The 25867-nt window shown below is 41.0% G+C and overlaps 1 protein-coding gene across 2 annotated transcripts in view; it reads left to right on the forward strand.

Annotated features, from left to right (window-relative positions):
* Positions 1–14493: 14493 nt before the first annotated feature.
* gc (GC vitamin D binding protein) overlaps positions 14494–25867 on the forward strand; it is a 46123-nt gene continuing 34749 nt past the window's right edge. The window contains exons 1-3 of one of the 2 annotated variants that reach the window (XR_004025249.1): positions 14494–14618; positions 14988–15057; positions 19751–19883. Coding sequence is in view for 1 of the 2 variants with exons in the window: in XM_030772729.1 (XP_030628589.1) it covers positions 14555–14618; positions 14988–15057; positions 19751–19883 (267 nt within the window). In the remaining variant the exon portion in view is untranslated. The remainder of the gene's footprint in view (positions 14619–14987; positions 15058–19750; positions 19884–25867) is intronic. The other variant, XM_030772729.1, reaches the window with a different exon arrangement.

Below are 25867 nucleotides of genomic sequence, written 5' to 3' on the forward strand. Positions count from 1 at the left end.
GGCTTACCAATTGGTGAGTACAAAAACAGACCAAAGACATCAGAGGAACCAGCAGTGGTTATAACAGAGGCATGCAAGATGTCCCCTTGCTGCCTGGAGAGCAGGTGCTCCCTCGTAATTTCCATCGCTGGGCAAAAGGGAAGCTGGCCCCTTGGTGGGGACCAAACCTCTGGGTAGTAGTGTCACGACTCTGTTTATGTCATCTGGCCTGCGTGTATATCCCCTAAATGTGTTGCAGGGTAAAGATGCTCCATCAATGGCACCAGCAGATGAAGCAGCAGTCCAACCAACATGGTATCCAGTTTGGGTGGCTCGCCCTACGGTAGTGCAACATTCTGGGGGATCGTTAGAAATGGAACCTGCCCAGCTGGGGCCTGCCCATGTGGAGACAGCTGCAGATCCAGCCCATGAACTAGGTCAGTTAGAAACATCCCAGCAGGAGATTGTTTCCCAGGGCCCAGTCAACTGTACAGCCATTCCAGATAGCGCCCCAAGTCAGCGAGCCGGTTGATGGAGGCAGCTACTCTGAACCGATCTGGCTGGAGCTCACCATGCCTGAACCTGCCCTGCCTATAGTTTTCCATAAATGACAGCCCTTCAATGAATTTTCATCCACTTCCCTGGGGCCCCATCGCTGTCAACAAGTCACTAAGGGTCAGATCCCTGTCAGGTACCAAGATGAGCAGTATCATGGTGGGAGGGGAAATGGGAAAAACGGGGGGGGGTTGTGGCTAAATGTCACACGTCGAATGATATTGGACCAGGAAATGCATGGATTAAGTGTGTGTATGTTTAAGCGTGTGTTATGTTTATTGTTTTGAGTAATTTACTGGTGTGAGAACGGTGAGTCTACAGTATGACACAAATGTTATGGTTGCTGTGTGAAGTGCGTGCAGTGTGATATTAATGAAGACCTGTATCGATTGCAGTAGTGATCACCATGTAAACATGATTGACATATCCACATGCAGAAGCCCAACACAATCAGTTCAGTGTCTACCAGCTATGCATTACCTGTTACTCCTCCTCCTCCAGATAAAAGACAGCAAAGTGCAACCAAAGGGGACAGGGGGACGCTGACTTATGCCACAAGTTTACAGACTCTTACTCAACATTGCCGAAATTGGAGACTGCCACCGTAGTTTGATCGGACGCCTACCCATGAGCCTTTGAAGGGCCGGAACCACATATTAACAATTGATTTGGAGTGAGTGTGTGCAGCATTGAGTAGCTGTATTGTACCTGAGTTCCCTTCCCTCTTCTCTATTACCAGGTGGACTGGGGAGATGGCTGAGTCCTCTTCAGTTGCTGTAGTGACAAGAGGACGCTGGTGACACGAATTGGCTGATACGCATTCCTCTGCTTTTGGATTTCAGTGCCAGGTGCTTCAGATCGGCTGGTGGTAAACTCCGGCACAGATTTCGATCGGATTCCCAACATCCAGAACCGGCCAAAGACCCGGCCTGGATCTCGGAAGATTGGGACTCCTTGTAACTTTTCATATAGTGACGTTTTATTCTGTGAACTGTGGACTTACCTTGTTTATTGTAGTGTATTAGAGATGATTGCCCACAATTATCATTTTACTGGTTTTATTCTAGTGTGTTGTTTTTAGACTGATTTGTAATAAAGCGTAACCCTTTGCAAAGACATTGCCTGCGTGTATTGCCCTGGGACATTGTCACCTGTTAAACACAACTCACGATGTTTGAGATTGTGATATTTACAAGACATTTCTCATGATCTTGTGAAAAACAGATTCATTGCTGGGGTTGTATAATGTAAAAAGGTATTTTAAAATATTTGAAGCCACGTTTTCAGTAATTACTGGAACAAGAGACAATCACTGTTATAAATAAGGAATAACCATCAGAGAAGTGGGGCACATATACAGTGTTGTGAATGGTGCCTCTGCGCTGTCTGTTTGACTAGATCCAGACTGGACATGTTGTCATGGAATTACATGATGTGTAATAAAGAAGCCTGGAGGAGAGCCTCCCTAATTCAGAGTTCCATTTTTATGCTGATGACATTGTTATCTAGTGCTGTGCATCCACCCTTAATAAGGCTTTTGAGTTCTTGAAAAATTCTTTAAATAGATGTATGCTACACTCTGCAAATTGATGTTTGTCCTAACATTTTACCACACAGAATGTAAAAAAAAAAAAAGTTGAAATTCAAGTTATGTTATTCTGTGAATGTTAGAAAAGACTGGTTGAAGGTAGATTCTTGCCATTCATTGTCTTGATATGTTTGATACTGTGCAACTGTCAGAGACTGGATGCATGTGCAAACACCAGGGATCTTCTTTTCCAGAGGGTAGACTAGGGAGGCAGACAGGTTTCAGGACACACTTGGATGGACAGGAATGCACTGGGCAGGTCTCACAAACAGGTTGAGAGGCAGGTTGACAGGCTGAGAAATCTCTGAGAGTCAGTATACAATTTAAAGCAAAACAATACAAAATAAGCAAGGTCTTTCTAACCTAAGACTTTGCAAAGAAAAATTGAAAAGGCATGGTTATTTTAAAAAACTCAAACCCGACTTCCTGAACAGAGCATAAGTAAAAAACTAGGCTTAACTGAGCAGAAAAAAACGTGCAACTAATAATTACATTATTTGGGCAATGAGAGTGGTGATCAGTACATTGCCAAGCTGACTGCTGAACAGCAGAACTGACGGGGGGAGGAGACGAGGTCGATACAGCATAGCAGAGCTTTGATGGAGGGTCATGACTAACTGTAGTCTTCACACATCAGTATTCCAAAGTCAGGTGGTCTGCCCTGTCAACATGTCAGATGACAGTAGTATGTTTTCATCTATAAGGCCATTCTATGTGGACTCCTCTGTCATTTATCTGTCTTGATGTCCCAAAACTATGGCATTTATGGGTTGTGGTCTCAGAACACTGTGTTAATGACTGTTCCCAAAGCTCAGACTGAGATAAGTCTGTAAGTTTTCTACACCCCCTGCCTGGAACATACAGAAGACTGCGATTAAACTCCAGAACGTAGTCACTCTCAACAAATTCAAAACTATTCTAAAGCCCAGTGAATCAAAGTCAGATGACTGCAAATGTTTTTAACTGATGATACAATTGTCTTATCTGTTGTACTTTGTTGTATTGTCCTTTTTAGCCTGACTGTTGTATTGATGTGAGTTTTATGTTGTCTGTAACTGCCTGTACTGCTGCATTTCTTGACCACATCTTTCAGAACAGAGATTTAAACCTCTATGGGGTAAAACAAATCAATAAACAATGAACATAATAAAAATGACTGAGACCAAAGATACTGTCCCCCTGGATATTTATTTAGAGACAGTCACTATAAATGTGTGCAGACATGTGGGTCATTTATTATAAATCACCAGAAAAGATGTTCTCTGTTGTACTTTTAATTTTTTTTTTTTTTTTTTTTGTAATGCCTCTTAATGTTACGTCGCCTGGACAAGAACAATGTCACAGCTGGGAGAAGATATGTTTGGCAGGGCAGCAGTAAAAGAACCTATGGGAAATTTAACAACAAAATCTGAGCTGACAACAGCTGCTATGAAGGGATCATGAAAAACCATAGACTTGTCCAGATGAATGAGCATGTACAGATCAAAGGCCTGGGTGCAACAGATAAGAGAGTGTTTTCTCCCATATACAGACACACAAAGCAACCTGGATTTCACCAGACAAGAAAACCTTATCAACCACACTAGAATCATATGTAAGAAGATTTTGAAACTCAATACCAAAGCAAAATACAATGTGAGTTATCTTTAGCTCATCAAACACTTGCGATATGAAAAACTGTTATGTCTGCGCAGCGAAGAAAACTGCAGCCTCCAGAACAAATGGCTTTAGGTCAAGGATATCTACAACAACACCTGCACGGAGAGCCTCAGGAAACCGAAAACAACACATAAAGACATGAACTCCTTAGAAACTGTAAGAAAAACAGGAATGAAAAGACAAGGTAAGGTCCATTAAGCAATAGCAGCAAAGACCAGGGCACAATTACAGTAAAGAGGAAAAAACACCAGTGAGAGCAGGTATCAGAATTGATAGGCAAAGGTTTGTTGACAGCCTTACCAAGAAGCAAAGCAAGACGTATCCAGACAAACCTGAGGCAGCTGTCTAGCAGATCAAAGAAACTGGGAGAAGAATACCAACAGATAGATTAACAATTTCTAAACAAAGACAAGCCATGCTGACAATGAAGAACTATGGTTGTCACATTTCAGCAGAACACATTATTTCAATGTGTTCTGCTGAAGGATGATTATTTCAATGCTAATTACCTGTATTCTGTTTAAACCACACAATGCCAGGCCCCGAGAGGATCTTGGACATATAGCATATAATAGACATTTTCGAGCTGTTTCAAAGAATCTGGCAAAAGGGCGAAGACCGACATGATTTGTGAACTGGTAGAAAAGAGAGGAGTTAATATAGAGTCACCCAGATGGCCTGAATTTTCTTCTCATCACACCCAGGCACCAGCAGACGCAGAGGAAAAACAACATCCTTTAAATTCAACATCTGCAAAGAGAAGGCTCCTAATCCATAAAGGGTGTAGAAAAAAGTACTCCATATCAATGCCAGAGCCACAAAACCAATGAGTATCAGAACAGCAGAAAGACAAAGGCTCATTTACATCTTTGGGTTAAGGGCAGAAGCACATACAAGGACATCAAGGCAAGGATCTGTACAACATACACTAGACTTCCTTTCTCAACAGAGGTCTGGGCCTCCAAAGCACACATGTTGAAAACAAAACTATGGCTCCAGTCTTTAGTCCGTCTATGGCTCAGCTATGAGGAGAACAAGCTTCAAACCTTTGTGAACAAGCATGTGGGATCTCCAGCCAGTTCTCCAGGATCAGAAAAGTACGATGTCAGGAGAAAACAGATGAAACCAGTGTCACTCTCTGGACACTGTGATAGCACCTCCAAACAAGATCTAAGCTTGAACAAACCCATCATGAATGGACTAGTGAGTCCTCACACCTGGATTTTGGGCTAATTATGGACTAACTAGACTATTTAATTCAATATCGTCCAACAAAACATGAAACATGCCTCAGCAAGCCAAATAACTGAGCAAATTTCCAAATAATAGCAAAACAGAAACTGTGATCTGTACATAGCTGTAGTTTTGTCCCCACCTTGACAGTATGAAGAGGACTCTATCTCATATTCCAGCACTCAGCATCTACATCTACTGGTGAGACACAATAGTTGCACTGCTTTTGAACACTGAGTTTCTTATATGATGCTTTTGAGTTTCTTATATGATGGACAACTAGTGGGGATGAAGGATGTGGTGAAACAGAGGGAAAATCTCTGTCAGCAGCACATAAGCACTGACTCATACTGACACAACAACAGGCAAAAAAAATGAACAGGTATAAAAATAAACATTATAAAATAAACTAACAGACATGGTAGCAAATACAAAGCTTAACACTGTCACATTTCTGGTCATGTGAATTGTTTACATGCATGTTGGATTTAGCACAACAAAAAGCCATCAAAACAACATAAAGCATAAACATGACAGAGAGTCGGTTCTAACACTTGGGTATTGTGAATAAGGCAGTCCTGAGTGCCTTTACGTGTGTTGTGACTGGCAGTTAAACAACAGTGTTGAAAATATGTTAAGAATCCCCATGCCAGAGTCTCTGAGGGAAACCCTCTCATCCCCATGGACTCTGAGTCTGAAATTAAGATTTAGAGTGGTTTTCAGCTGCACACTTCTCCTGTCCTCCAGTATGAGATTTATGGCCTTTTTTTTTGTTAACTCAAAAGTGGAGTTCATCCTCCTGGCACACTGCCTCATTATAACTGAGCTATTATGGCATCACAATGCATCAGGCAGCAAAGATCAGACATTCTGAATGGAGGTCATGTTTTTCTGCTGGTTGTAGGTGATCAGTGTGTCAGAAAGAAGACAGAAAGAAAAAGGGACAGGGGAGACAGAGAGAAAGAGAGAGAGAGAGAAGGAAACAGAAAGAAAAAGTGGGGTTAGTGAGTGTGGGAGGGACTAACACACTGGCTGATTGACTGACTGACTTCACCATGTCTGCTTAAAAGTCAAGCAATGCTGATACATGCAGGTCTGAGATCCCGGGCTGAAAATGACTGACTTCCATCCATCAAACTGCTGCTTCATCCAGTCACTTTAAATCCTTCAGACTAGCTCTGACAGAAGACACACAGGGCCCTAAGAGACTGAACAGTGGTAATACACTATTCTCTGGGCTGGGCTATGAGAGGGACTTGACCACTGTGTTTATGAGAATCAGACATGACATTGCCTCTGTGTGTGGTTTGAAAGAGAGGGAGCATTAGCAAATTAACAAATCAAAAAAAGACTGAGGTCCAGAGAGGAAGGTCTAAAGCGTGTGTGTGTGTGTGTGTGTGTGTGTGTGTGTGTGTGTGCGTGTGTGTGTGTGTGTGTGTGAGAGAGAGAGAGAGAGAGAGGGAAAGAGAGAGAGTGGGTGTATGTTTGAAGTCCTCTAAGGACATAGACCTCGGCTTGCCAGGTTTTCCTGTGTGATGCACAATTGCTGTATGAGTGAATACTTACACATAATTGACAGATGAATCCTGCCAAACACACTGTTTTCCTCCACAGCACTATCACAAGCCAAAAATACTAAAACATTGGCCTCCACAACTAGAGACAAATGCCACAGACATCAAAAAATATAATAAGACATTTTTAAAATCTATCAAAACATGTTTGCATCATGAAGTACCATCAAGAAGCAATGCATGGGATTTTATGTGTAACTTTGTTACTGAGAGTGACTGAGTGACAGTTTAATTGCCAGTCATATAAGTATCTGTGTTGGCTCCATGAAGTATTCTACTGTCTTCAGCTGGACTGGGAGACCAGACACTGTTTTAATAAAAGACCCCTGGCCCAAACAGAAATATTGGGAAACAAGTTACACTGCTGTGTTGGAAGCTGTGATATAAACTTTGCATAAACCAATGGTTTAAACTCTATTTATCTCAAAGGCAAAACTGTATTAATATTTAATGATGATCATTACTTTTAGATGCACACACCTCCAGCGATGACTTATAATTTAATTCTATTTAGGAGGATCAATAGGTAGACATTTAAAACTCATCTTTTGACAGCAAATCAGCCTTTAAACCCAAAGAACACACAATCAGTTCAAAGAAAGATGCAAGTTTGCTACTTTTCATTTTGACAAGAATAACTTTACCCACGGCACTTATGAGTGTCTTCATTAAATATAACTTACATGAAGTTTTAAACGCAAAAAGGAAAGAATCTCGAAAAACATTTGTTCCTACTCTGCCGTTTTGACTTGTAGGGCAGTGATTGGAGACGAGACTTTCTACATTGCGTGGGCTAATAAATGTTTGAGCAATTCTGAGGTTAAACATTTTACAGACCCCCCCCACCCACACACACACACACACCCACACACATGCCACCCCAGGCTTCTTTGATCCATTTCATGGCCCAAAAGACATCAGGCTTGACGTTTTAGCGCAGCAATCCCCATACGATTTGGTCACAAATTGATAATGATCAATCCCAATGAAGACCAATCACCTCGGAGGTTAGTTTTCCCATGAGAATGGAATTCAAATCATTCCTTCTCTAACTCACAGAATATATAGAATAAAAGAAAATTAAACTATATTCCATAACTGGAAAAAGTTATGTAAAATTATTTAAACTGAGCTCAAATTAACACTTTCCAAATTTCAAGGAGTGTCTCCTCCCTTCAAGCAGAGGACACTCCAAAAAGGATAGCACCCCCCCCATCCAAATCAGATAAAATGCCAGACCCCCTGCTATCCTATGGTTCACCTACAGTCCTACAGCTTAGCCCTGGCTTAACATCATTTGAGCTATGGTTGTGTCAACCGTAATGTACTCCATCCGTTACGACCTGCTTGTCTCTGCGAAGAATCAGCCCAGACTCACCACTCCAGAAGATCTGCAACGCTTAAAGAGTTTTCCAGCACTGACATGAAGTCTCACTCACAGTCTCCTTCTGCCAACCTCAGTAACTCCGGTCTCTCATGCCTTGGGATGGGTATCGTTAGGATTTTATTACTACCGATATCAATACTGATACTGCTTATTGATACCGATACTTATTGATACTCTTATTGATACTAATGCATGAAAAGATGTGAAAAGATTCAACAGTTTATTATTGCGTCTTTGCAGAAATAAATTAAATTGTTTCCCGAGTTTCCTGTATATATAATGAGAGAGGAGCGATTGCTACAAATGTCTGGTCAACACATGTCTGGTGGTGATGTGCCTTAATGCTGCTTCACTACCAGAAGCTAAATTTAAACAATAAATTTCCAAAGACTGGCAAAGCTGTGACTGCTGCTTGACTGACATTGCCTGTGGGATTATTTAGGAATTATAAGTGTTTAAAACAGATGCTAGATGTGTCCTGAGTTAATAACTGCAGGCTTATTTTTTATAATGATAATGAGCGTTACTTTGACTTGATGAGGTCAGCACCACATTATCATGATTATCAAAAAATTCTGAGATTTCGAGAATGAGGTTGTAATATTACGAGAATAATGTCGTAGTATTATGAGAATAAAGTCATAATTTTACAAGAAAAAGTCACAATAATGTGGTGCTGATGTGTTAAAAGATTAAGTATTTCGTTATTAGTGAAACCTATACTAAAGTATAAGTTCACAATATGCTCCACGTTCCTAATTTTAATGCAGGTGGCAGGCAGCTCATCTGATATTTCCCCTCTAAAATAACACATAGCCTAATATTATTTTATTCTCGTAATATTATGACTTTTTCTTGTAAAATTACAGCGTTATTCTTGTAATATTACAACTTTATTGTCATAATTTTACAACCGTATTCCTGAAATATCAGAATTTTTTTCCCTTGATGTGGCCCTAATACTCTGTCATACTTTTGAACATTTTGCCCTGTCAACCATGACTGGAGAGCACAGAATATCACTCAGCATTTGAAATGGTCAAGCCTGGGGTTAGGGTTAGCCAATCAGAGGCATGCGAATGCTTTCGTCACACAGAGCAGAGCATCCCTCCCGTCCCTCCTGCTGATCCAGGGTCATTTCTCAATATGGAGTACATCAAGTATGGACTCCCGTTCTTGGGATTTCAGACTCGCAAAGTTCAGCTCAGGAGTCCAGACTTTGTGTGAAATGCATTCTGGGAAGCTTGACTACCCAAGTCCACACAAGTCACCTCCTGATGCATCCTTAATAAAACCCATGAGTCGAGGATACACGCGGGAATTTGATCTGTACTTGGCTAGATGCGAACTTTGAATATGAACAGTACTTAGGCCGTGACTGATGGCATTTCACAAGTCCATAAGAACGCAAGTACAGAGAAGAACGCATATTGAGAAATGGCGACTATCTAGTATAAACCATTTGAAAATGTCAGCTATGTTAGAATGAATTAACGTTGCATAAATACCCTTTTGTGTGTAGGTAACTCCACCAGAGCATCACTCAGACAGTTTCCTTTGGTTAAGCGTGCCTCTTCGTGAGTAATAATTCATATACATGTAATGTTGTTACATTGAGGTATGCTCACGGTGGTGAGGATATTGTTGTAACTGTATCTCTAGTTTGTTAGTCCTTTGTGTAGTTTAGATGTCATTTTATATGTGTGTATGTGTAGGGGGCACATGGTGGAGCAGCAGGTAGCACTGTCGCCTCACAGCAAGAAGGTCCAGGGGTCGATTCCCGGCTGGGTGGCCAGGGTCCTCTCTGTGTGGAGTTTGCATGTTCTCCCCATGTGTGTGTGAGTTTCCTCTGGGAGCTCCAGTTTCCACCCACAGTCCAAAGACAAACTGCAGATACTAAACTGCCCCTAGGTGTGCATGAATGTGTCTGTGTGTCTGCCCTGTGATGGACTGGTGACCCGCCCAGGGTGTTACCCCGCCTTTTGCCCAATGAATGCTGGGTTAGGCTCCAGTGACCCTAATTAGGATAAACAGCTTAGATACTGAGTGAGAGTGAGTAAATGTGTACACTCACATTTCTACTCTTGGAGTACATCATAAATCAATCTATTGAATGTGGTGATCTAGGAACTTAGTTAGCTAGAATCATTAAATTTGAAGAGTATTATTGTACCTTCTACTTTGATGTTGTTATTTAGTATATGTAAAGGCTAATGAGGAGTTGTTCTGAATAATTTATAGGTTCAGTGTTCAGAGCACTGAGCTATAAATAGAGTTGTTTAGAATAACTATAATTCCACAGGGTTCAGGCTCTGAAATAAGGCTATGGTTACAGCTAAATGATATTAGTATTCAGTCTACTATTCACAGTGAATCATTAACAAGAATTTCTCTGTACTACTGGCACGACAGACAGATTACAGCGTCCGCTTAATAAATTGCTTGCGATGTCTCCTCCTGAATATCCATTTGAGATGTAATTTTAGATTGTCCTGATGCTCTGAGCTCTGAATAAAATCACTGTTTCCCGTGATCGCAAGCCCCTGCACACCATTCACATCAGACCCTTAAACTAAGGTCCACTATCAGATACTTATCATCCTGTGCGTCGATGCAGAGGCTGCTGAAACCTGCTGAAGTTTCTCTGATATATAGAGTTTAATGTACAGCCAAAATAACCCCAGCAGAAAGATTTCACCCCCAGCGTGAAGATTTCACCCCTAGCATAAAGCAGAGTCTTAAATCACTCTCATTATGCATTATGTTGTTTACTCCACTGATAATTACCAAAGCTCTATCTAGATAAGTAATGTCTCAAATCATTTTACTGTGACATTCTACGTGTTTCAACTTCCATCACAAAATATAGTTTCATTTCAGACCTCTGCCTGTTCACTCCATTCAGCATGATAGAAGATCCATCAGAACTAATGCACTGATCCTTATGTCCAACCATTCATCAATTATCTGGCTACTAATGCTCTGGTAGAAGGTCTATCTGTTGTGTGAGGTTTGAGGTCTGTTGTGTATGGTCTGAGGTTTACTCTGTGTGGTTTGAGGTTTGTTGGGTGGTTTGAAGCCTATTGTTTGGTTTACGGTCTGTTGTTTGGTTTGAGGTTTTTGTGTGAGGTTTGAGGTCACTTGTGTGGTTTGTGGTTTGTTGTGTGTGGTTTGAGGTCCGTTGTGTGGTTTGTGCTTTGAAGTTGATTGTGGGGTTTGTGGTCTGTTGTGTTGTTTGAGATTTGCTTTGTGGTTTGAGGTCTGTTGTGTGGGTTGAGGTCTGTCTTGTGATGTTTGAGGTCCCCTGTGTAGTCTGAGGTGTACAACATGAGGTTTGTGGTCTGCTGTTTGTGGTTTGTGGTCTGCTGTGTGTGGTTTGAGGTGTGTTGTGTGTGGTTTTAGGTCTGTAGTGTGGTTTGATGAGCCAGTCTTTGTGCGCTACAGTGAACTGACATGAACTCAGACCGTAAAGGCATTATGGATAGTGATATTTAAAAACAGCCATCAAATATTGTGCTCTACTCTTGGAAAATAAAACAATCAAAAGATAGACGAGGCTAAATTTTCACAGTTGTAAGATTCAAAGTGAATTTGTTGAAACTGAATAAAGAGCTCTCCAGACAATTTCTGGACAAGCACACCAGCCTAGCATCACAGGGGATGTAATAGATTCATTGCAATGAAATCCTGTCTCATTTCAATTGAGTCAATGCTAAGCGTGCAAAACAGGAAACGGTTTCAATAAACTGTTGTGGCCAACATGATTACTTTAAAATGCTCCTTAGGGCCTTTGGTCCTTAGACAGACAGAGGCTGAGGAGGTTGGCTGGGGTGGGAATGCCGATTAATGCGGTAAATTTAAGGCCTGCCATGTTGAAAGCGGCTGCCAATGTCACAGGAAAAAATGAGCATCCGTGAAAAACCGACACAGAGGAATTTGATAACCATTTGAAAGAAATTGAAAACGTCTGCAGGTGGTTCAGCGAGGCCCAAAAGGAAAATGACTAACTCACACTGCGAGACATCGACAGAATTCAACATCCATACAAACAGTAAAAGCAAAGCTCAAAACTCATTCCACTTTTTAATGTATATTACACAGTCAAAACCTTTGGAGTATTCTGCCCCATGTCTTCATTTTAAATGCCCTGTACAAACGTTATCTAATTATGAATGCTACTCTCTAGAGCTCACCGCAGGCAAGGGGAGGCTGTTCATTAAGACTCTCTATAACATTTGAACATAAACTATGGTAAACATTCTTATAAACAATATACTGAGTGTACATATTTTGTTTTATCTTTAATCCTCCAAAAAAATCACTTCCTTTGGAGAGCATATTTCTGATCTTGCCCCCTAAAATATGCAAGCCTTTGCACATATTCATGTTGTATTTATTGTGTGATGCAAAATTTTAATTAAAAAGTTGAAGTCTGAAAGCCTTGAAATGTGGACTGAAAATAGTGCAGTCTGTGTTAGAGTGTCGGGGCTCCAGACTGGAATATTCACATTTCATCACCAACCAAATATCTCTGGATTTTTAAGCACAGGCAGATCAGAGCTTTGACCCCTAATCCATTCCTATGGTTACAGTGTGTGATTAACATTAACCACTATGTGTGATTCATCTTGCTGTGGCTCTAAAAGATGCTGTGTTCATGCTTTCAATTTCTTTGGCCACTTATATCAATGCCTGATGTCTGATGCATATTAATTCTGCTCTGATGGCAGTATTTCCAGTGAGCTGAGCTGGACACAGATCACCGCAGCTACTCAAAACACCACAAACATGAATAATTTCATCAGAGAACAGTCAAACATTTTCTGTGTCTTTTACCTGGGCATATATGGAGCAGTACCTTAGGTCTCTGTACATTAGTTTCATAGCCAGGCCCTCATTGTACAAAGACCTCTAAGACCCATAAAGAGAGAGTCCAGACAAGTGACCATACCTCTGTCAACATTAATTAAATGTGTAGGTTGTCTTGTCTTGTCTCTAAGTTGTCTTCCTTCAATGATTTGCTGAAATTGATGGTTATGTGAGCATGGACCCTTCAGTTTGTTTGTTTTTTTTCCACATTCCTATTCATATGTAAAATAGCCTGGGTAGATTACAGGATTTTATAATATGGTGGTGTCAGCACGCATGAATATTTCATTTCTGTGAATGTGATAAAGAGAATATGAAAGACAAGGTCAAGCTACTTAGAGTAATATACTAATTCACACTATCTGTCACATGAGCCAGCTATTGTGTTCATGCCTCCCATAACTGGAAACACATGTATTAACAAAAAAATTCAAAAGTTGCATGCGTTCAAAGCATAGGGACAGCTGAAAACTGGGAGACTCCTCGTTGGTAATAGTGAGGACAGTAATTCTTTGCGATTCGTCTTTTCGTCAGCAAAGTAAAAGGTCACAGTTCCCAATCGGTCAGGTCCTATTTTTCGGAGAGACCTAGAACAGATACAAAAGGGCATCTCCCTCTTCCAAGATTTGTTTACTTTCTTTAAATCTAAATTATCGTCATGCATGACAGCACAGCTCAATGCTTGGAGTATTTTCTCTCATTATTATTTCTCCACATTAATATTGGCTCTGAGTGCTGACGCACAAACTTCTGGGTATGCACTGCAGCTAAACATCAGAATAACATGTCGGAGCAGTGTATCAGAGCAGCATGTCCACAGTCCGACACAGCTGGCATGGAAGCCATTCAAATTTCCCAGGAAAAATGTCTGAATCCCATCTCAAGGCTGGATTTGACCTTTGTCCCCACAGGCAGGTCTTGTCTCATTCTGGGCCACTTTATGAATTTGTCACCATGTAGAAGTTGGAACTCATTTTCAGAGAGCTCAATGTGAAGTCTCCTGGTCTGCTGACCACACAGTGAATCTTCTGAGTGAAAGGACATAGCAAAAATAATCAGAATTTTTAGAGTCTGGTGTTACTCATGACTAGGATACACCCAGATCACAATTCCATATCCAGTACTAGGCTGGAGGGAATATAATGCCACACATTATAGTACATTATCAGAGCTGCACATTCTGCATGTATAGATCCTGCATTAGAGAACATGTAACAGCTGAACCTTGTGTATTTTTGGTTTGTTTTCTTGGTGGATTTTTGAAGGTAATATCCAAAGCAATATAATCACCCTGTTCCATACCCAAAAGCATCACTCAAAAACATTCGCCTTTAAAATGTGTACCAGCAGTGCTCTGTAATCAAACACTTCATTTGCATTACTGCTGCATTTCATTATTGAAATAAAGCTGCATGCACACCAATTCCTCATAACCACCTTCATAAATAAATAGTGAGTAATATTTTCAGAACTTTTCTTATTACTAGGTCAGTATGATTATAATTAGGATATTAATAGTGCCCTGTTTGTTCTCTGTCTGACCAGGAGCAGGCCAGAGGTTTGTTTATATTCAAACATTTGCGCAACTGTGGGCTCTGGCTGTGGTTAATTTTTCACATGGCAGATTTAACATTGGTCACACTGAAATAGAGCATCAGTTTGGCTGTGGAATTAAAAGAAAGAGATTACCGTGCACTGCATGAAAAAAGGATGTGGATCCCAGTGATCATTATTATTTTGGGCACGTTTACTCATACCCTGGCGAAAGACAACGGTATGAAAAATATCTATTCAAATTCTATTGCAGGTTTTCTTTTTTGTACTACTGGCTTCACGTCGCATCTATCGAATGGGTTACAACTGCATCATGGCATTAGAGCTATGAATTAAGGTTAATGCAATTGGGCTGAGGCTTAGGGCATTAGTCAGCCATGTATGCCCAATAAAAGCATGTAACATCTGTTTCAGTCTGTGGGTCAGCATTACTCAGTCACCAGCCTCCCATCTCAGCCAACTCACACTACTGCATGGCTTTTATCACAATTATTCACAATTTTCTCCACTTGCAATATACAAGAAACTGCTGCTCAGAAATATGTCTGTATTTTCCTTTAAAGACAGATTAATATCATGTCTCCCACAGGCAAGAGTTATGAAAAAGAAAAAATCTGCGAGGGTCTGCAGGCTGTTGGAAGCGCTAAATTCAGAGAAGTGTAAGTATTAATAATAATGATTCCATCATGCCTGTCTAAGAGACCACAAAGGAATTGGAAACTACTACTCACTTTCATAAATCTTTAAATTAGAGTTTTATTTAATATACTACACAAATACCAAGATGTTCTTATTTCACTGAATAAACATTTTTGATTGTCTTTTTTTCTCACATCCTTTGAGGAGTGTGTCTGTTAAATGAACTTTGGACTGGTCTTTCGTTATGACCTCCAGCACCGCGCTCTAAAACAACACACACCAGCCCTGAATCGGCTGTTTTGATTTCAGCACAGGGGAGGATCCGTGTAAAGATCATGTGCTCCCCTCAAACTTTTAATGTCAAAAACACATTTAATGAGTATTAATGAACTAAATGACATTTTTAACTACAAATGGATCATCTAAATCTCTAAACTGTGAAAATGATCTGATAATTTGTTGCCCCACCACTGAAGAGAGAAACTTTCACTCAATACACAGTAAGGCTTACATTCTTACAGGCCACAGACATCTGGCTTATGAAGACCAGCAGAACAATTCTATCTATTATAAAATCAATCAGTGTCTGATTATTAATTTGTTTCTGTAGTAGGGCTGCCCCCAATAGTCGACTAAACCATTAGTCAATGAGAAGAGTCTCAATGCTCATTTATGCTCCCTTTTATGTATGAAAATAAATACGTCCATTTCAAATGATGCAATCGTCACTGCCCACATACTTCCATGCGTCCTTTACGTTGGCATGGATGTTAAGCAATACATCCACCAGGGGGCAGTTTCTTGCTAAATCACTCTTTGGGCGCTTCCCAATTCACGGCGGAAGTAAGAAAGTTCGGAAGTCCAGTCTATTATTAATAATCATTATTTTTGCTGAGCCTTCATATTTCCAGATATTCTAGTAAACTATACAGTAAATTGTAAATAGTATTTTAGTAATAGGAAAGTAATAGTAGTAAAGTAGATTGGAGTAGTAATTAAAGTAGAGAAAATAATGGTAAATTAGTGAATGGTTAATATAAATATAGTTTTCTATTTATGACAACTGTCCATTCTTACATTACAATGAATATACGCTGAAAGTGACTTCAATTTCTTTTGTTTTTTAATTGAAATAAAACAACACAATGCACATATGTAATATGAACAACGACATCTGACCGATTGGATCAAGGAGAATTCATTACCCTCCATACATCTTTACTTATTTTCTCATTTTATATTTTCTTATTTTCTTATTCATTATCTCATTTTCTAGCCGAATGAGATTGTCACTGCACAATTTGGACACTTCCAGTGTCGTAAAAGCACAGTGTCATAATTCAAATCGATTAGTGTTGTAAACTACTCTTGCTGCACTTGCATGTTGCAGACCGGACTTCCAGACTTTCGTACTTCTGCCGCAAATTGGGTAGCGCCTGTAAGTGCCCGATCCGTCCCGGCTGCCCAATCCGGTCTGCACATGCGCTAAAGTCAGCGCACGCACAGAATTTAATCTCTTTTACGACATTGCCCAATCCGTTGTCCGCATGTGTGATTTTTTTACGTTGTTGTTTTAACTGTGCAATACAATAAACGCTTAGACTTTTTGACTTTTTTTGGACACTGACTCCACCGCACACTCCCTTTTGGCTGGACACTGGTTAAATGTGGCTGTGTACTTGTACTCTGCACAACTAAATTGAGGCTAATGTAATCTAATCTAATAAACAATAACTTTGTGTGTCAAGAAATGTATATCGTTTAAGCTCTGTTGGTGTATGATCACATTTGTCTTTCAAAAGGTATGATAATACACCTAAAACTTCTGATTTATTCTATGCAACTGTTTGCAGCCAATAAGTTTCCTGTGTTCGAAATGCTCACTTGTTCACTCACTTACTCACTAGTGTTTGCGACATGGAACACTCACTAGGGAATAACAGTTGACTGCTGTTGATACATTTCGGACACTATTTGTTATGCTGCAACATAATTATGTGCCGGATATTCGAAATTATTATCTCTGTCGCATAAACAAATGCCAGAATATCTGCACCTGATTGGTATGTAAAGAATCTCTGCTTTCACGAGACAGGCCGCAATGTATGATGGTCTAAGTTGATCAATGTAGGGTGCAGCTCCTGTACACTACATTTTGCTGTGCCTCGCGATGATCCTGTGGTGCACTATATAGTGTCGTAAAATTTCATTTGAGATTTCGAACAGCGCTACAAAATGTAGCACTGTTCGAAATCTCAACTGAAATTTTACGACACTATATAGTGCCCTACAGAATCGTCGCGAGGCACAGCAAAATGTATGCTGTGTAAGAAATCGCTCCGTACTGACTACCCCCTACTCACTATGTGGTGTTTAGTACATAGAACACTCACCAGGGGATACGGGCAGACAGCTGTTGATACATTTCGGACACTATTAGGATGTTACGCTGTGACATAATTATGCACCGGATATTCATATTGTTTAATTTCTGTCGCATAAACAAATGCCAGAACCTCTGCATCTGATTGGTCTGTAAAGCCTTGCCTGATTTCACAAGACAGGCTGCAACGCATGATGGTCTTAGTTGATTGATGTAGGGTAAATCGGTTGTACCCTACTTTTCACAATGCATTGTGGGATACTTTGAGTGAACTATATAGGGTATAATAATTCTCACTACATATTCGGACAGCACTACAAAATGGCGGACTCACCATATAGGGCACTAGTGAGCTGTTTCAGACACAGCGGTAGTGTACAGAAGCTGTACCCTACATCGATCAACTTAGACCATCATACATTGCGGAGTGTCTCATGAAAGCAGAGTCTTTACATACCAACCAGGTGCAGATATTCTGGCGCATGTTTATGCGACAGAGATAATAATTACGAATATCCGCCGCATAATTATGTTGCAGTGTAACGTCCAAATAGTGTCCGAAATGTATCAGCAGTCAACCGTTATTCTCTAGTGAGTGAGTGAACAAGTGAGCATTTCGAACACGGGGCGGAGCTCGGTGTCTGCCATCAAGTGTTGTGTTCACACATGCATGGTACAAATTGGGTAAGAATAAGTTGCGTTTCCGGTTACGTAGTTACGCACATGTGCAGACTGGATGTGCACAAATACGGATTAAATGAACACAGAGGCTGTGTCCGAAATGGCATACTACCGTACTACATACTACATACTAACCTAGTATACACTGCATACTGCGCACTACTCCACACACTAGTATACAGTATGGTACGCAATTATGAGCACTTTCGTGTAGTGTACTACACGTTTGCTATCGGTTGGGCTATCTGTTCTGTTAAAATCGAACAACACACGACAACCACAAATATGTATCAAAAGTAGGCGTATAAGAAAGCGTATGAAGATTTATTACACCAAAATATGCAACTGATACATTTATATTCGGAACTGCAGCTGCAGTTGAAGTTGAAGCTGGTTCTGTCGCTGTCCGCCATGTTTTTAAAATTTTTTGACAGTTGGAAATCACCGCGTTGCTTCATGGGATGCAGTAGTCGGCGAAGTGAGCTCGGGATGTATACTAGAAATTTTCGCCAATGTAGTACATCATCCGGGTAACTGTCGTGTACTGCAAAATTTTTATTTTTCACGTACTGCATACTACTTACTACTTTTACGTCATTATTAGTATGCGAGTAGTATGCAGTATGCCATTTCGGACACAGCCAGCGTATGGATACAGGGCTCTGTCCATATCCGTATACGTATTTAACGTCAAGCATGAATGAGCCTTTAGTCGACCAAGTTTTTTATTGGTTGGTTAGGCACAGAAGAAAAAAAAACCCTCAGGCTCCATTCGGGAGCAGCGCCTTGTCTTTAAAGTTATTAGACTATGTTGGGCATGAAATCATCCAAAGCGTGGGATCATTTCCAGCGTGCAAAGGACAACCCCAAGAAGGTGCCATGCAAACTCTGCATGCAAACATTTGCCAATCATTCATCAACCTCAAACATGACTTTTCATCTTAAAAATGTAAGTAGCCTAACGTAGGACAGAGTATCATGGCAGCATTGAAGGGAAAAAAATCTGAGATTTCGAGTTTGCGTTAAAGTGAAGAACGTGGAGCATCTTGGGAAGTGATACTTTAGTGTAGGTTTCACAAATAACGAAATACTTCATCTTTTGGCACATCACCATTATCATAAGTATCAAAAAAGTTTTACTTTAATTTTACAAGAAAAAAGTCTTGATAATGTGGTGCTGTGTGCCAAAAGATTAAGCATTTCATTATTTGTTATTTAGTTGGTACCGCTTTTGCCATTAGCATTGTTAACAGGCAGCTCGCTTCCTGTGTACACTTGTAAAATTTATATTTCAAAGGCTCATTATTACAATTTTGTATTTGTCTGTAATGTAGCACAATGTTAACAATGTTACTTATAACATTCTTTCACAGCCCTGGAACTCAAACCATTTTCTGACGCCCCCAAAAATATATATTTTTAAATAATTAAATAAATATCATAAACGTGTGACAAATAGTCAACTAATGGCTTGAACTAATGACTACTAGTCCACAAGGAAAATCTTTGGTCAGGGGCAGCCCTATTCTGTACACATCTGACCCTTCAGACACCCTTAGTTCATTGCTATACTTTTCATTTTGTGTGTATGTGTGTGTGTGCATGCATGTGCATCTGTGAATGTGATGTATCATTTCCATCTTCTGCAGTGTCATTGCTGTGTACAGTCAGAAGTTTCCAAACGGCACTTTTGAAGAGGTAACATGTGTGGCTGAAGAAATGGCCAAACTGGCAGAGAAATGCTGTTTGGACGATGCAAATCCTGACTGTTACGACAAAGGAGTGAGTATACCCATCATTCATTACGGAGGCTGCAATTCCAACCAGGGTCGAAGCCACATAAGGGCCAGGGTGGGCCAGTGCCATCCAGTCTGACAGCTGGCCCACCCAATCAAAAGTGTTGTAGCCTATGGTTTGAAAATGAGAGAAGGAAAAAAACAACATAGCTTGTCACATGAGAAAATAAGTTAAAATAAAATGTGTTTAATAAATTATGATTCTGCTCCACATACTTTTAGAAATACGAGTTTCTTTAATTTCAAGTCTTACGCTTTATATGACTGGGTAGGCTGCTCAGACCTAGCTAGCTACGTCAATGTTAGCTGCATCAGTTACTAACATTGGCCATATGCGTTAGCTAGCTGTAGTTAGCCATTAGGCAAGCTTATAAACTAGCCGCTGTAGCCTAATAATGTCGAACATCATTGATTATTAAAAAACCATGCATAGAGGAAAACACGGAGAGAAGGAATACAGACCTATACACGCCATCTGATGATGACGATCCAGTGCCCTCAATTTCTTCCTTGCACCTTCCAATTCCTCTCACCCTTTCTCAGCCTGTTCTCCATGAGAATCCACAAAGTAGTCTGTCTGCAGACAAGAGCTTCAAGAGCCAGCTACTTAGCCCAACTTACAAGAGTTTTCCCGCACTACCAAGAATGGCAAGACCAGATCGTTCTCAGCCAAATGGTACACACAGTTTACATTTTCAGAGTACAGTATATCGAAAGATGCTGTTTACTGATATCGTGTTCCATTGTGTGGGCAGAAATAAATTGATTTGAATTAATGCCTGAATGATGCATCACGTCGGGGACGTTTCTTGGGCAGCCGTGGTCTAAAGGTTAGAGAACCGGGCTTGTGACTGGAGGGTTGCCAGTTTGATTCCCAGGCCCAAATTCCACAGGCTGTGTGCCCTTGAGCAAGGCACTTAACCCTAATGTCTCCGGGCACAGAGTACTCCTGCATCTGTTGTGTGTTCACTACTGGTGTGTTGGATGGGTTAAATGCAGAGGACAAAGTCACTGTTCACAGTGTGTGTGTGCAATCACAGAAACTTAACTTACATTTGTTTTATTAGATGTAAACTTACACTTTAAAAAGCCGGTCTCGGCACTTCCACATGGTCATTAGACAAAAATCTGAATGTACAAAATACTGGCCCACCCTATTTCACAAAAGCCCACCCATCTTAAAATTTCTGGTCTCGCCACTGATTCCAACTCACATGACTTGCAAAGACTTCTCAGTCTCCTTCAATCTGACCAAGGTACACTTCATCCGCATCTGAATATGTGAAATATGGAATTAATCCTTATTTTCATTTCCAAAAAAAGATTTATTTTGATGCTGAGGTTACTTCAATCATTCAGTAATATGCTTTGGAATGCAATGTCATCAGTGGGCACAGAATGAAAAAGTATGCCCATAAAAGACACCCACTTCCACCACCAGGCCCCTTGGCAACACATTCACATTGACTTGCAGAAAGCTTAACTCACGTAAAGCCTATTTCAACTGCATCTTATCACTTCATCATGTAATACACCAGTAAACAGCCACTCAGACATGGTATACTCTGCCCAAACAGGAACAATAATAATAATAACAACAATAAAAATATCTGCGGTGTGCTTTGATTATTGATTATTTGATTTGTGAGCTGTTCCCAGATTGCATGAGACCTTAGGGAGACATTTTATAAGACTATTTATAATGGTGTGGTCGTTGCTGACATAAACAGCCCACTGAGAAGCAAAAGTTTAGACTTCAGGTACAGTTTGCATACAGCTTAGCGCTATATGCCTATATCACCTTTATTAGCCGCCCCAGGCTATCCACACACCAACTTGTCTATCCACAGAAAGTTAACTTACAAGATATTACAAGTTTCAGGCATCTCTAAACTTTCAGGCATCTAATTTATGATCTGATTGGTTCATAAAGCATGTTTAGGCAGATGATGTCCCCCTGTTTATGTCAGTGGAATACTGTCCCAATAACATTTTGTTTATGTTTTTCCGAATGTAATACAGCACTAAATATCCATTCAAATCATTTTTGAACAGCCCAAATGTTGAAAATTGGAGCAGTTTGGTTTTATAGCTTCATTAGACGACTGGCTTGGGGCTTTGAAGGAGCCTACTGAGTGTACAGAGTCTGAGAAAAACGGTTTTATGTACGTGTTGACTTCGTCCTTGTACATACGCAGGTTTTAATATGCTTTTCAGTTGCACTGCAACTGTCTGCCAGTCAGTTCAATGCTCTGGTTACTTCAGTGCAAACACACTGACAGCAGGCATTTTCAGCCGGTAGTTTCCATTGTCATTTTTCATGCTGAATGGGTTATAAAACACATCTTACAATTATTGCCTCTGTACATTTCCACATATTTCCATGATTGCCTCTGTACATTTCCATGTTTCCTTGTCATGCTCTTTGCCACCAGCTGGCGTGATTCCAATTTTGTCCATGTTAAAAGTTTGCCTTTCACCTATTGCAATATAATATTGACATTGTACTTAAGCCCTCCACTTTATCTTTCTCAACTAAGCAGAACCACATTAAGAGAGCAAATACGGTCCAATAATGAGAGGGGTTTCGGATCATTTAACAATTTCTTTCTTTGGCTTTTAGATGTTGAGGCTTTGTAGCTGAGAGTGATGTTCTAATTGTAACTGGATGTTCTTGACTTTGAGCAGAACTGTGAGAACGAGGTGACTAAGACTGATTGTTTTTCAGGTGACTTTAATCCATCGCTACACAGAGATACTGGATTTGTCACCTGCTGCTAATCTTAAAATTGCTTGGTCTGCTGCGTCCTCTGGCACCAGAGACTGGAAATCTAAAAATATGACAGAAAGAGCTCAAATCTCCCCAGGGCTTAATTATCATAGTGCTAAACAGATTGTTTTCTGAGTCAATGAGCTATCAGATACATCAAAATCGCCTGTTCCTGATGAGTCTAAATATCAAATACTCCCCAAAGCAGAATGCTATTTGATTTGTGAATTAAAGCAGAGGTCATCCTGAGTTTTTACCTAGTTTGGTTTCTGACCAGATGTGAAACTAAATGAGAAGACACTGCCGTGATTTCCTCATTTGTCTTGTCAGTGATGGACACTTGTGTAACCCACCCAATGTCACTAGGAGTACTTTCACCACAGGTTTAGTTATTCAATTAAATGAATAAAGGAAGGGAGGAGACTTGTGAACCAGAATTAACTCACTTTAATAAATTACTATTCAAGCTGAAATATGGGCTCAGAGTTATGAAGTCACGATATATTTATTTATAATACAAAACACAATAGAAATGACAAAGAAAGAAAGAAATTAATAAAGATTTATGGAATAAATCATAAGGCGAGCTCCAACAGGTCAGCTGTGGCTAAAATCCCCTAGAGGAAAGACTAGGGATTACACTTGGAATATAACCTGCAATAAGGCACCCACATGGGCAATTCACTTGTAACAATTCGCCTTACTAAAAATTTAAGGAGAACAGCACAACGCAAAATTTAGGTACGGACGGATCTGATTTCTGCTGCCTACGGACGCTACCAGCTGGGCCTAAGAAAATGACTGGAAGCAATAAGTAACAACCGACAAAACTCACCCTTTGATCACCGTAAAAATAATACATAGGAGACTCTGCTTGCCGTGCAAAAAACACATATATTAATATGAATCGAATTAGACCGCGTTCGATTTGGACGAGCACTACAAGGAGCACAACAAATTGAGCAGAATATTTCCCTTGATGAATAAAGTCCCAAACGAAAACAAAATCCTCCAATGTTCGGCTTAAGCAAAATGAGACGCCGTGGTCTACAAACAAACAAAAAAAAACACGCAATCTCACCAGAGCGTCCCGTTTAGAAAAATAAGGTCCTCGTCATGCAGTATTCCAGTGATTTTCTTTTTAACAGTATAATCCATAAGCAGAAAGGTAGATCAACTGTTCAACAAACTCCTGGTAGTTCCGCGTCTGCGAGACCTCCAAACGCCGACTTGCTCTCCTGTTTGCATGCTTCGACAACAGGTAGTACGTCATTCCCGTTCCTCCACATTTAAACATAAAGGTGTACATAAAAGTCCGTCCCCAAAAGCCGTGTTAAACATAGGAAACTGAAAACATGTACAGCATTTAAACTAAGTGATAAAAATGTAAAAAACAAATACATGTTTCTCTTATCACGACAATGCCATACACAAAGGTAGACTTTTAAGCAACCATTACACCCCCCCCCCCCCCCCCAGCCAGCGGCTTACCAGGGCCATAGCAGGACTTCATGTCTACCACATTTACATTGTCCACCTTCATTTTATCAGTCAGCCAACGAACACAATAGTTTATGGGACCTAGCCTTTTCTCTACCCTAACAGGCCCTGACCATCTGGGTGCAAGCTTGGCAGAGAATCTGGCCGAGGCCTTAGACAATGGGTGTGACCTAATCCAGACCAGATCCCCAACAGCAAAGCGTACATCTTTGCGTCGTGCATTATAATATCTGGCTTGTCTAGCTTTGGCTACACCGACGTGTCTCTCAACCTCCTTCAGAATCTGTGCGTGTGAATGTAGTGTGTGGTATGCAGATGTACTGGGTGCAGGGGACTGGTGTAAGAAACGTTCAAGTGGGCCTTTGAGCTTGCGACCCAGGGCTAACACAGCAGGGGACACGCCAGTGGTCTCATGTACTGCTGTGTTGATGGCCAACCGAAACTCAGGCAGCCACCGGTCCCAATCTTGATGGTGGTTCCCTACAAAAGAGGCAATCATTGTCTTCAGGGTCCTATTGACCCGCTCTGTCAGGTTGGTCTGGGGATGGTATGCCGTAGTGAGCTTTTGGGCCACACCCCAGGATTCACAAAGGCTGGACATTAGTTGGCTTGTGAACTGGGGGCCCCGATCAGACACCAGGTAGGCCGGAACCCCCCAGCGTGTGAAGATGTCATTTTTTAGGATCTGACAGACCTTTGGTGTTTTGGCATCGAAAAGCTCCACCCATTTACTAAAATAGTCCACAACCACCATCAGAACTGCATTTCGGGCTTTGCTAGAAGGGAAAGGTCCCATGAAGTCCACTCCTATCATCTCACCCGGTGCTTTGACCTCTGTTGTTTGGAGACGACCAGCTGGCTTGTCATTAGTGCCTTTGTACTGCTGGCAAGTATGGCAAGCCTGGACATGACTCCAAACATCTTTCCGAACTGTAGGCCACCATGCTACCTCCAGGATTTTCAGAAGCGTCTTCATCCTCCCCAAATGACCTCCAAAAGGGCTGTTGTGGAAGTAAGCCAGAAATTCCGGCACCAACACAGCAGGAACAACCAGCTGGTAGTTGAATCCACCATACCTCGAGGGCACACCCCGGTATAACACTCCTTGCTGTTGTTGAAAGTGAATGCGGCCAGGTGCAGGCTGGGTGACGGTTTGATCGAGCTCTTGGCATAAGGTGTCAGTCTGCTGAGCCGTTTCAATGTCTTGAAGGGAACTGAGGAGGTCTGACCAATAAGATCTAGCAACAGCCACACAGACATTACCTTCTTCTGGAGGAGGTGCGTGGGACAGAGCGTCAGGGACAACATTACAGCAACCCTTTTTGTTATGGACCCGGAATGAGAATGCCTGTAGGCGCAGAGTCCATCTGGTGAGACGGGATGATGTTTTGGGACAGTTAAATGCCCAGGCTAGAGCATTGTGGTCTGTGAATACATCAAATGTTTCCCCTTCTAGATAGTGACGCCACTTTTCCACAGCCCAAACAACTGCCAGGCATTCCTTTTCCGAGGTGGAATACCTCAGTTCCGCCCCATGGAGAGCTCTTGAAGCAAAGGCGATGACTCGCTCTTCCCCTTCAATGATCCGTATCAGGACAGCCCCCAGACCCACATCACTAGAGTCACAGTGAACCTGAAAGCCAAGATGTAGCCTCGGCTGAGCCAGCACTGGTGGTGACTGCAACAAGCCCTTAAGGTGT

This window comes from Chanos chanos, chromosome 1 (assembly GCF_902362185.1).
Source record: "Chanos chanos chromosome 1, fChaCha1.1, whole genome shotgun sequence".
Classification (NCBI taxonomy): domain Eukaryota; kingdom Metazoa; phylum Chordata; class Actinopteri; order Gonorynchiformes; family Chanidae; genus Chanos; species Chanos chanos.